Source organism: Ranitomeya imitator, chromosome 5 (assembly GCF_032444005.1).
Source record: "Ranitomeya imitator isolate aRanImi1 chromosome 5, aRanImi1.pri, whole genome shotgun sequence".
Taxonomy (NCBI): Eukaryota; Metazoa; Chordata; class Amphibia; order Anura; family Dendrobatidae; genus Ranitomeya; species Ranitomeya imitator.
The window spans coordinates 145,341,963-145,354,600 of NC_091286.1; the positions used below are offsets into that span (position 1 = coordinate 145,341,963).

General features: G+C 43.2%; 1 protein-coding gene across 1 annotated transcript in view; it reads right to left on the minus strand.

The window, feature by feature from the left end:
* IGF2R (insulin like growth factor 2 receptor) overlaps positions 1–12,638 on the minus strand; it is a 249,543-nt gene that overhangs the window by 159,586 nt on the left and 77,319 nt on the right. The window contains exon 4 of the mRNA XM_069769196.1: positions 2,810–2,908. Within this exon, the coding sequence (XP_069625297.1) occupies positions 2,810–2,908 (99 nt within the window). The remainder of the gene's footprint in view (positions 1–2,809; positions 2,909–12,638) is intronic.

A 12,638-nucleotide genomic window follows, 5' to 3' on the forward strand; every position in this document is an offset into this window, starting at 1 on the left:
AATATTTAATGACAATAATTAAAATAGGACTAGAAACCACACATCACAAACAACCAATGGCCGGGAACCCAAAAATAGGATCAGATAGTCGTTAAATACAGATAATCACTAAAAAGGCATTTATCTCAGGGTGCCAACCTCCGCTGCAAGGAAGGGAATTCAGTAGGGTGAGGCACTTCTATCTTCCCTAGCCCTTTTCCTTTTTAGTGATTATCTGTATTTAACGACTATCTGATCCTATTTTTGGGTTCCCTACCATTGGTTGTTTGTGATGTGTGGTTTCTAGTCCTATTTTAATTATTGTCATTAAAAAATATTTTTTAGGTCTTTTTTTGCAATTCATTGGTTTTTTCTATAGTATGATGATCACTCAAGTTTTCGTGAAATATTTAATGTTTTCATACCTTGTCCAAGGCATTGCACTATTTAACGCTTTTCAGCAGCAGAGAAATCCTTTTATTTCCCATATTGCTTGAAACCTGTGGCCTGCTTAATAATGTGGAAGTAGTTTTCCTTTAATTAGAATCACTTGGAAAACTAATTATCACATGTGTTTAAGATTGATTTCAGTGATCCATTGAGCCCTGAGACAATACCATCCACGAGTTTATTTGAAGAACAAGACAATTAAATCTTTATGGCACTTAAATCCAATTTGCATGATAATTTGGAACATGGTGTATGTTCAGTAAATGCACTCATTACTTGGTCGGGGCTCCGTCTGCATCAATTACTGCATCAATGCGGAGTGGCATGGAGGAGATCAGCCTGCGGCACTGCTGAGGTGTTCTGGAAGCCCAGGTTGCTTTGATAGCAGCCTTCAGCTCGTCTGCATTGTTAGGTCTGGTGTCTCATCTTCCTCTTGACAACACCCTATAGATTCTCTATGGGGTTAAGCTCAGGCGAGTTTGCTGGCCAATCAAGTACAGTGGTACTGTTGTTTTTAAACCAGGTATTGGTACTTTTGGCAGTGTGGACAGGTGCCAAGCCCTGCTGGAGAATTAAACATCCATCTCCAAAAAGCTTGTCGGCAGAAGGAAGCATGAAGTGCTCTAAAATTTCCTTGTAGACGACTGCGCTGACTTTGGTCTTGATTAGAGATGAGCGAACATCATCGGATCCCTCCTTATTCAGCAAGCTATAGCGCTTACCGAAGAAGCTGCATCGGGAACCCGGATACCTGGATCGCTCCCAATTATCAGCTGTTCGGCACCACAGCTGCATGTTTAGCGGCTGTGTGACAGTCACAAGACATGCATGGAGAGCCTGTGTTTTGTGACTGTCACACAGCCGCGACACATGCGGCGACGAACAGATGATCATCGGGAGTGCTCCAGGCATCCGGGTTCTCGGGATCATCATCCCTGATGATCAACTGCTTTTGCTGCCGCTCACCCTACACAGCTCCCGCTTAGGTCTGATCAGCTTTTCTCCGGATGCTCGGCAGCTCTCCTCTTCCTCTTACAGTCGCTGCTCTGCCAATGTTCTCAAACAGCGCTGCCGAGAGCAGAGGGGGCTGGACTAAAATCACACTAACCTTCAAGAACAAATCAAATTAATTTACAGCCTGGTCTTAAGGTACCGTCACACTAAGCGACGCTGCAGCGATACCGACAACGATCCGGATCGCTGCAGCGTCGCTGTTTGGTCGCTGGAGAGCTGTCACACAGACCGCTCTCCAGCGACCAACGATCCCAAGGTCCCCGGGTAACCAGGGTAAACATCGGGTTACTAAGCGCAGGGCCGCGCTTAGTAACCCGATGTTTACCCTGGTTACCATCGTTAAAGTAAAAAAAACAAACGCTTCATACTTACCTACCGCTGTCTGTCCCCGGCGCTGTGCTTCTCTTCTCTGGCTGTGAGCGCCGGGCAGCCGGAAAGCAGAGCGGTGACGTCACCGCTCTGCTTTCCGGCCGCTGTGCTCACAGCCAGAGCAGAGAAGCACAGCGCCGGGGACAGACAGCGGTAGGTAAGTATGAAGCGTTTGTTTTTTTTACTTTAACGATGGTAACCAGGGTAAACATCGGGTTACTAAGCGCGGCCCTGCGCTTAGTAACCCGATGTTTACCCTGGTTACCAGCGAAGACATCGCTGGATCGGCGTCACACACGCCGATTCAGCGATGTCAGCGGGAGATCCAGCGACGAAACAAAGTTCTGGACTTTCTTCCTCGACCAGCGATATCACAGCAGGATCCTGATCGCTGCTGCCTGTCACACTGGACGATATCGCTAGCCAGGACGCTGCAACGTCACGGATCGCTAGCGATATCGTCTAGTGTGACGGTACCTTTAGTATAGCCAATTTAATTTAATTTAACAAAGGTTACAGGTGTGAACAATTACATTAACAAAAAGCAGGTGAAGGAGAGCAAGTATAATTGCTATTTTCGTATCTCACTATCACTTCATTTTGGGTAAGTGCACACGTAAAGTAATTGTTGCAGACATTTTTGCATAAAAATGTAAAAAAAAAAAAAGTTTCTGGGCAGGAAAAAACTCTGCATAAAAAAAATGTGCATTTTTGCCGCCTTTTTGATGTGTTTTTCCATTCATTATAATGGATGACAAATAGTGAAAGAATTGATATGTTGCAGATATGAAACCGCTTGAAATCTGCAAGGAAAAAAAAAAAGCAGCATGTGCATGGGATTTCAGAAACCTCCTCTACTGTGCTGGGACAGTAAAATGCTGCGTTAAAAAACATGATGTGTGAACATACCCCTACACCAGTATTACTCTCTGAAATGCAGAAAAATAAAGACTGATTGAAATGGTTTGTGAAATCAATGTGAACAAAATCAGCTTACCTCTTTAAGTGGCTTAAATTTATTCTTCTTGCACGCAGTGAATGTTCTCCACTCAAAATAATGCACACATTCATCATACTTAATAAATTCAGGGGTTCCCTGTGATGAGAAAATAGAGAAATGTTAAAACAATAATGTCATAAAACTTAAGTTCTACTTTAGCTAATAGCCAACACCGGTTATAACCATGGTGAAAAAAAATGAAATTGTAAAGTTCACTACCTTTAACCCCAATTTTTTTTTTAAAAATCTGAAATTTGTCACTTTATATGGACATAACTCTGGAATGCTTCAACAGATCCCATTGATTTTGAGAATGTTTTTTCGTGACACATTATACTTTATGATAAAGGTAAATTTAGGTTGATACGTTTTGCATTTATTTCCAAAAATGGCAGAAATTTGACAAAGTTTTAAAAAATTTACAATTTTAGAACTTTGAATGATTATCCCTTTAATCCAGATAGTCATACCACACAAAAACAGTAACATTTCCCTCTTGTCTGCTTTACGTCAGCACCATTTGTAACCATGAACAATTACTGCTACATTTTTAAACCTTTTAAAATGTCAAAATAAAACATTTATTTTGTTAACATTTTAAAAGGTTTAAAAATGTAGCAGTAATTTTTCATTTTCTCAAGGTAATTTACATAACTTATTTGTTTAGGAACCTAAAAAAAGTGATATTTTAAAAACAGCACCCCTTCATGTATTCAAAATTGCTTTCAGGGGGGGCGGGGCGATGTAGAGGAACAGAGAGGACGCGTCTTGGCAGAGCTCCCATTATCCTGCATTGTATCCTGCTCATTTATCACCCGGGCGAGTGTAGCTGCAGTTCCCTGTGCCTCTGGAGACCCCCAGCTCCTGGCTTATATGTGCCCGCCATTCCATGCGCTTTCATTACTGTTTCTACTACCTGGAGCTAAAGGTTGTGGGCACTGCAACGCTTTACAAATAGAGCAGCACATCAGTCTCTTTGCTGGATTTCTTCATACGCTTCTTAGTGGAGGAATCTGTGCTTGGTGTAAAGGTACCGTCACACTAAGCAACGCTGCAGTGATACCGACAACAATCCGGATCGCTGCAGCGTCGCTGTTTGGTCGCTGGAGAGCTGTCACACAGACCGCTCTCCAGCGACCAACGATGCCGGTAACCAGGGTAAACATCAGGTTACTAAGCGCAGGGCCGCGCTTAGTAACCTGATGTTTACCCTGGTTACCATCTTAAAAGTAAAAAAAACAAACGCTTCATACTTACCTTCTGCTGTCTGTCCCCGGCACTGTGCTTCTCTGTACTGGCTGTGAGCACAGCGGCCGGAAAGCAGAGCGGTGACTTCAGACTTTGCTGGCTGAACATATTAGTCTCCAGGTTGGAGACCTTGTATCTTCTTTTATCATCTCCTCGGTTTTTCCTTGGGACCTGCACTATAATAAAGCAACTTGCAGACTGTGTAAGATTCCTAAATCCATTGGTGCTGCTCTCAAACTGCCTATATTGCATTCTATAACATCCGCATCTCATTAAAGTGCGGTTTCTGCCAGAAATAAAGGAAAAGGGACTATATTTAATTAGCCTATTGAATCCTGTAAACGTTAACTATGAGACGCTTGAAAGGCTCCAGGGTGGCTTACAAAGAATTCGCAAGAACTGATCCCACTGATAGTTCAAAGGCTCTCAGAAACAGTTCCTCAAATACTGCCTCAAAAATGCTAAAGCCGCAGGGGCAACGTGGAGACCGTGCCTCCGACAGAGAAGAGAGCGGTGATTATTAAGATTTAACTTTGAGGCAGGCATCCGAACAATTAATGCAGGCCATATTTTTAACCAGGACATCTTTAACTGGGAAGATAGATGAGGTGCATTCTGAGGTGGGACTTCTTCGACAGGACATGCAAACTATAAAGGGGTGTATCACGGAGGTTGAATCGAGAGTATCCCGCCTGGAAGATAACCTTACACCTATGGAGACTAAATTAGCAAAGGTGTCTGGTTCAATAAATGCCTGGAGGCAGAAGGCGGATGACTTGGAGAATAGAATGCGCCGCAATATTATCCGAATCATTGGATTACCAGAACGCTCAGAAGGGCAGAGACAGAGACACCATTCTCCGTATGGCATGGCAGAAAAGTCCCATTAAATTCAATAATGCCACAAACTCAATCTTTCCAGACTTCTCTATGGAGCTTCAGAAACAAAGAGCTAAATTCACAGAGATCAAGAAACTTCTTAGAGAGAGAAACATTAAATATTCAATGTTCTACCCAGCTAAGCTCCAAGTTGTCCATGAGGAATCCACAGTATTCTTTACGACCCCAGCTGAGGCTGAGGCTGAGGAGTGGTTAAGGTCTCGTACAGGGACACAAGGAAAGAAATCCTGATTTGTTCATAGTTATCCTCATTTGGGTATATTGGGAAATAGAATTCCTTCCTTTTTTCCCCCTTTTTTTCTTTTTTTATATGTGTAATGATAAGAGCTCTTTCCGCCATCGTCCAATTTAATATCAATACCGGACACTGTGTTCAGTGGAGGTACCCTTTTATGGTCCATGACAGAAGCTTGAGACTGTGCTACCTTTTGAACTTTACTGTATTCATTCATGTTTTAGTTTTGTTAGTTATGGTTTAAATAGATACCGCTGCCGAGAAACCGATGCAGATGTCTGGGATTTCTAGCTGTCACATGTGTGACAATGTATACCATGTCTGGACGGGGTGACATGGGATCTGAAATTATATGTATGACCTGGAATGTGAGAGGTCTCCGTTCTACCCGAAAGAGAATTAAGGTTTTTTCTCAGATTAGATTACCATCCCCACATTGTGGCCCTGATCGAAACTCACTTGGCTAGAGACTCGGCCTGATAAGTACAAAAATCTTGGGTACAATTGTTTATACATACATTTCACACTAGCTACTCTAGGGGGTGTCCTTGTTGATACATAAAGATGTTAGATGGGAGGTCAAAGAGGCTCGGAGGGATCCGGAGGGTCGTTTTGTGTTTGTACACGCTTTGGTTAACTCGAAAGAATATGTCATATGTGTCTATAACCCACCTCCTGCTAATCTGGCAATTATCGAAATGGCGATGAGCTTTGCACTTAATTATCGAGATGCGCATGTTCTGCGTATGGGAGATTTTAACATGGTCATGGATCATTCTCTTGATAGACTCAGAATGGATGATGGTACCCCCTGTGTTACCCCCTCCTCATCTCAATTATCGATGATTATTGAAAGTAGTGGTTGGCTGGATTTATGGAGAATGCGTCACCCTGATACGAAAGAATATACTTGCCACTCCTCCACCAAGCATACTTTGTCCCGTATATATTATATATTTGGTTCCAGTAATTTGTTAAAGTGGGTGGGTGGGGTGGAGCATGGGAGTAAGGGTATCTCAGACCATAGTCCGATAATACTTAAACTCAGGTTTGATCTAGAAAAGCGCAGTTTATTTTGGAAGCTGAACCCATTCTGGTTGAAGTTGATAGGCCCCAATGACAGAACTGTAGACCAACTAGTTTGTTTTGTTTCATCTCACCCTGAACTCCAGAATATTAATCTCTTTTGGGATACCTTGAAAGCGTATTTAAGAGGTTGTTTGGCTTCTACAGTTTCTTATATTAAACCTGTAACCTCTAAAGAGGATGATGGTATTGAAAATTGACTGAGAGACTCTGAGGCATCATATATAGCTAATCAAACAAATGAAAATAGAATGAAGTGGCTGTCCTCCCAGAAGTTCTATAACCAATATATGGATACTAAATCTAAGCGTATATTATTTTTTACCCGTCAGTCATATTTTGAACTGGGAAACCAGTCCAGTAAATTACTGGCATTTATCATACGTCAACACAATACTTCTAATACCATACTTCAAATTCGGGAGCCAGACAATTCGATAGCAACTGTAACGGATGACATACTACAATGTTTTCATGATTATTACAAATCCCTATATAGCTCCAAGGTTGATTCTAATATTCTGGAATGTTTAAATTATTTATCAGACATTAGCTTTCCTACGATAAGTCCCACTCAACAGGCTTTTTTAGATGCCGATTTTACTATAGAGGAGATAGATAGAGCTATGATGGATATGGCCTCGGCAACGGCCCCAGGACCAGACGGATTCCCCATAGAAGTATATAGGAAGTATCGGGACATTTTGATACTACTTCTCTGGAAGGTGTTTCAGGAAATTTGGAAAGGGGGCCCTTTACCGGATTCCTTCTATGAAGCGAATATTATAATACTTAAGAAAGAGGGGAAGGATCCTTTAGAGTGTGGGTCATATCGCCCTATATAATTGGTAAATGTAGATTATAACATTTTTACTAAAATCCTGGCCACTAGACTGAATTCGGTGATACGGCATATCATACATTTGGACCAAACTGGTTTTATGCCTGGAAAGAGTACTTCCATTCATATTAGGAGGGTTCAGACGATAATTCAATATAGCTTCTTGGTACCGGATAATAAATGGGCTTTGGCTTCAATGGATGCGGCTAAGGCCTTTGACTCTCTTGAATGGTCTTTTTTGTCTGCTTGCCTACAGAAATTCGCATTTGGTCCTAAATTTCAGAAGTGGATTGGGGTAATTTATATGAAACCCAGAGCTCGAATAATTATAAATAATGTGGCATCGGAACCATTTTCTTTGACAAGAGGGACTCGTCAGGGATGTCCTATTTCTCCGGCCTTAATTGCTCTTGCGATTGAGGCACTGGCGATACGTCTAAGATCCACGCCATCTATTAAGGGCATAAGTATAGCAGACCGTTTAGAGACTATCAGTTTATATGCCGATGATATGGTGATATTTATGGATAAAACGGAAGAATCATTACCGCATATAATTGACACCATAGATAAATTCAGTAAATATTCCGGGTTATGTATAAATTGGGAAAAATCCGCCTTGATGCCTCTCTCTCACGGTCCAACAGATCATCTTGAAACGTTGTCTCCTCTGTCTGTTGTAGCCAATTTTAAATATCTTGGGATAAATATATTAAAACATAGTGATTTGGACTTACAATCTAATATTCTTCCGCTGTTAGAACTTGCCAAGTCTAAGTTCACCATTTGGAGCAAATTACCACACTCTGTCTCTGGGTGTATAAATTTGATTAAAACTATTCTGCTTAGGAAGTTGAGTTACTCCCTACAGCACAGTGCAGTATTAATCCCCAAATCCTTCTTTTCAAAGGTAAATTCATTAATCTCGTCTTTTATATGGGGGAAGTCTAAACCCAAACTAAGATTATCTACCCTACATAGATCTAAACAGATGGGTGGAGCAGCATTGCCGGATTTTTTTTATATTACTTGGCTGGACAATTAAAGGCTCTAAGTAAGTGGATGCCCAATATTCACCTTCCTAATTCGGAAAGCCATCATGCATATGCTGCGAAGCTCAATTGCCTATTGGGTTTTTTGGAAATGGATAAACCTACTGTTCTTAGACTACTACCCATACTCCATTTGGCACGTGCAGTCTGGAGACAAACTAAAAAGGTGACTCACTTTGATGGTATCATAGCCGAAATGCCATTATGGAATAATAATTACTTTCCAATGCTGGTGAACCACACTTCTACTCAATTCTGGATCTCATGTAGTGTTACCTCGATCGGTGATTTATATGACCACAATGTCCTAATGTCCTTTGAGCAAATGCAGACCAAATATGAGCTACCCAGGTCCCAAATTTTTTGTTACTTGCAGCTCAGATCAGCAGTCCAATCTTATCTACGTAATACTAATATGTCTCATATAATATCGACCTTCCCTTTAATAGGGATTCTTAAGTCGCAGGGCCCTCAAGGTCTTATCTCTACCTTATATTTGTATATGTTATCAGTAGGCACGGACTCTGTTTTCTTACCAACTAGGGAAAAATGGAAACTTCTTATTCTTGATATTCAAGACAAGGATTGGGAAGAGATTCTTGAATCCCCAACTAAGGTGTCCCCTTCGGTAAAATGACCCAATTATATATTACTAGATGGTGGCCCGATTCTAACGCATTGGGTATTCTAGAATATGCATGTCCACGTAGTATATTGCACAGCCCACGTAGTATATTGCCCAGCCACGTAGTATATTGCACAGCCCACGTAGTATACTGCCCAGCCACGTAGTATATTGCACAGCCCACGTAGTATATTGCACAGCCCACGTAGTATATTGCCCAGCCCACGTAGTATATTGCCCAGCCCACGTAGTATATTGCCCAGCCCACGTAGTATATTGCCCAGCCCACGTAGTATATTGCCCAGCCCACGTAGTATATTGCCCAGCCCACGTAGTATATTGCCCAGCCACGTAGTATATTGGCCAGTCACGTAGTATATTGCCCAGCCACGTAGTATATTGCCCAGCGACGGAGTATATTGTCCAGCCACATAGTATATTGCCCAGGCATGTAGTATATTGCCTAGACACGTAGTGTATTGCACAGCGACAGTATACAGCACAGAGCCACGTAGTAGAGACTTAAAATAAAAAAAAAAAAAACATATACTCACCTTCCGAAGGCCCGTTGAAGTGCTGCTATACTCACCATCCGCCGCCTTTACCGCTCCTCGCGACGCTCCCGGGATTGCTCCATTGCAAGCGTCAGCTTCTGGTCCCAGGGCTGGTATGAGCAGGACCTATGATGACGTCACGGTCACATGACCGTGACGTCACGGCAGGTCCTTGTTGCACACCAGCCCTGAGACCGGAAGCTGCCGCTTGCAATGGAGCGGTCCCGGCAGCGTCGCGAGGAGCGGGAAAGGCAGCGGATGGTGAGTATAGCAGTTTTTTTTTTTTTTCATGACATATTTTTGCTATTGATGCTACGTAGGCAGCATCAATAGTAAATAGTTGGGGACACACAGGGTTAATAGCAGCGGTAACGGAGTGCGTTACACCGCGGGCCGTTACCGATGCCATTAACCCTGTGTGAGCAGTGAGTGGAGGGGATTATGGAGCGGGCGCCGGGCAGTGAGTGCAGGGGAGTAGGGGAGGGACTAAACGGACTGTGCCTGTCGCTGATTGGTCGCGGCAGCCATGACAGGCAGCTGCCGAGACCAATCAGCGAATGAATAACCGTGACAGAAGGACAGAGACAGACGGAAGTGACCCTTAGACAATTATATAGTAAATACATCAATCATATTTGACCCCATTGCGGTTGTTTAGAATGGGACGATCTCAATCCTCAGAGTGCCTAAGATGTCATACAATAGATGCTAATTTCATACATATGGTGTGGGGATGCCCAGTTACATTATCCTATTGGAACAAAGTAATCTCGTTGTTGACTTCCCTTATACATATTCCAGTTCCTCTAAATCCATTAGTGTGTTTGTTTGGTGTTCTGGAGGAAGAAACATGGGGGCTACATTCTAACAAGGTTGCTCTTTTAGTTTTTGGTGCATGTATTCCCAAAATAAAGCGTTTTATAACTTCTCCAAAATACCTGTCTTTCGCCAGGGAGGCAGGTCCTCACCTCCCTGCTTGAACCGCCACACTGCCGTCACTCAAATCTTTAGGGACTCCGAGCGCCGCCCCCTCCGCACTATTTTCGCATGAAATCCGGCGCCTGCGCTGTGTAGTACTGTCTCGTGCAGGCGCAGTCTGCAAGCCTGGCTGGGACGTCAGATGGCCAGAGCTTACTGTGCCTGCAAAAGACAGTACTACACAGCGCAGGCGCCAGATTTCATGCGAAAACAACGTGGAGGGGGCGGCACTTGGAGTCCCTGAAGATTTGAGTGACGGCAGTGTGGCGGTTCAAGCGGGGGGGTGAGGACCTGGTCAGCCACTCACCCAGGTCCCCCGCTGACACACGCAGTGCGCATGCCCAGGAATCCCAGCCCCGCACTGTGCATAATGCATAACACACTGCGGGGCTGGGATTACCAAGGTGGCTGGCCACACAGGCACAGTCTGCAAGCCTGGCTGGGACGTCAGATGGCCAGAGCTTACTGCGCCTGCACGAGACCGTACTACACAGCGCAGGCGCCGGATTTCATGAGAAAACAGCATGGAGGGGGCGGTGCCGGAGTCCCTGAAGATTTGAGTGACGGCAGTGTGGCGGTTCAAGCAGGGGGGTGAGGACCTGCCTCCCTGGCGAAAGACAGGTATTTTGGAGAAGTTATAAAACGCTTTGTTTTGGGAATACATGCACCAAAAACTAAAAGAGCCACCTTGTTAGAATGCAGCATTACTGCTGCACAAGGTGGCTCTTTTAGATTATAACGGCTGGAGGGGGTGACAGTGGCCCTTTAAATCCATCTTGTAGAGCCTGGATTGAGCTGGTTAATTCCATTATACCCGATGAGCGAACCTTGTGTCAGAATAGGGGATGCCTGGGGAAATTTAATAAAATATGGGACGCATGGAATTCATCACATCTTACTATATTAACAAATGCAGTGGTCTGATATCATTTGTTAGTGGTGGTATAGAATACATTGACTCACACTTTACTCCAGTATAAGGGACATTAATAATTTGGATGTTGGTTCTCAGCAGCAAGGTGGTTGTTGTGGTTTAGTTGTCATTTTAGTTTTTTCCGATCTAAGATTTACTGTATCATTCTGTGTTATTCATGACCATACCTGTGTATACATGTATAATTGTGAACTGTGTTTAAACAATTTTTCATGATAATTTTGTATGCAGAATGTGGTTATATGCCAATGTGTGCTTTGTTTTTTTTTATGTTTAATAAATGAATTTTTTAAAAAAATTGCTTTTAGGTAGTTTATTACCCTTCAGGTGCTTTTCAGGAATTGATACAAACTGGCATGACAGGAATAAAGACATTTATTTTTACCCCCTAAATTTTTATAATATCTGAATAGGCCACTATATACCCCAAGGCCATTATCTTGCCATGGCAAACATCAGGACCACACAATCAAGATCTCAGGGTGCCAACAGGGTGAAAGAGGAAGCCCCCACACTCTTAACCATCTAGATGTCGTAGTCACTATTGAGAGCATCTAAGGGGTTAAACTGCTTTAGTCGGTGCCAACACTGTTCGTGGCTGATGCAGCAAGTTGTCAGCTATAGTGTACAGCCGACAGCTGCTGGATTGTCACCTGTATGGGGAGGCTATGCTCTTATATCTCAGGTCAGTAAAAAGACGAATTAGTGGTGGCTAAGATTTAATAAAACTACGGTACATATATTTTTATCCATGTAGCCATATTTACACCTGACTTACAACTAGAGAGTTGCAAGAAACAAATCAGTACTCAAAAGAGGTGTTCCCAAATTTAAAATTTTCCCCTATCCAAAGGGATCGTTTTCCAATTACTGGGGGTCCAACAGCCGTGGCCCCCACCAATCCCAACAACCGAGGAGCCCTGGCTGAATTGGGCAGAGGTCAATCATAACTTTCCGATCTCAAGTTTAAGGGAGCAGCAAGATGTCAGTATACCATGGATGACGATCGCATTGCTCAGAGTGGCCATCGGCTCTCCTGACCAGGCTGTTACAGCATGTATTCTTATGCAGCTGTCACGATTGGGTGAAGAAAGCTGCCAGCCAGTCCGAGCATTGTCATGCGATTGTTGTTTGTGTTAGGCGAGAGATTAATCGCTCCATCTTCTCCATTGCTCGTCTCGACGCATATTGGACTGCACTCTGATGACATCTCCGAGTGCAATCCGATGTTTTGAAAGTACCGAATCAGCATGAGGAGAGAAAAAAAAAAAAAGGAGGCAGTTCTGCTCTGCATCATTGAATAAAACTGGTCAAAGTGCAACGGGGGATTTTCACATTTCACTCCTCCGTATTATGCGCCGATGTGAGCGAGC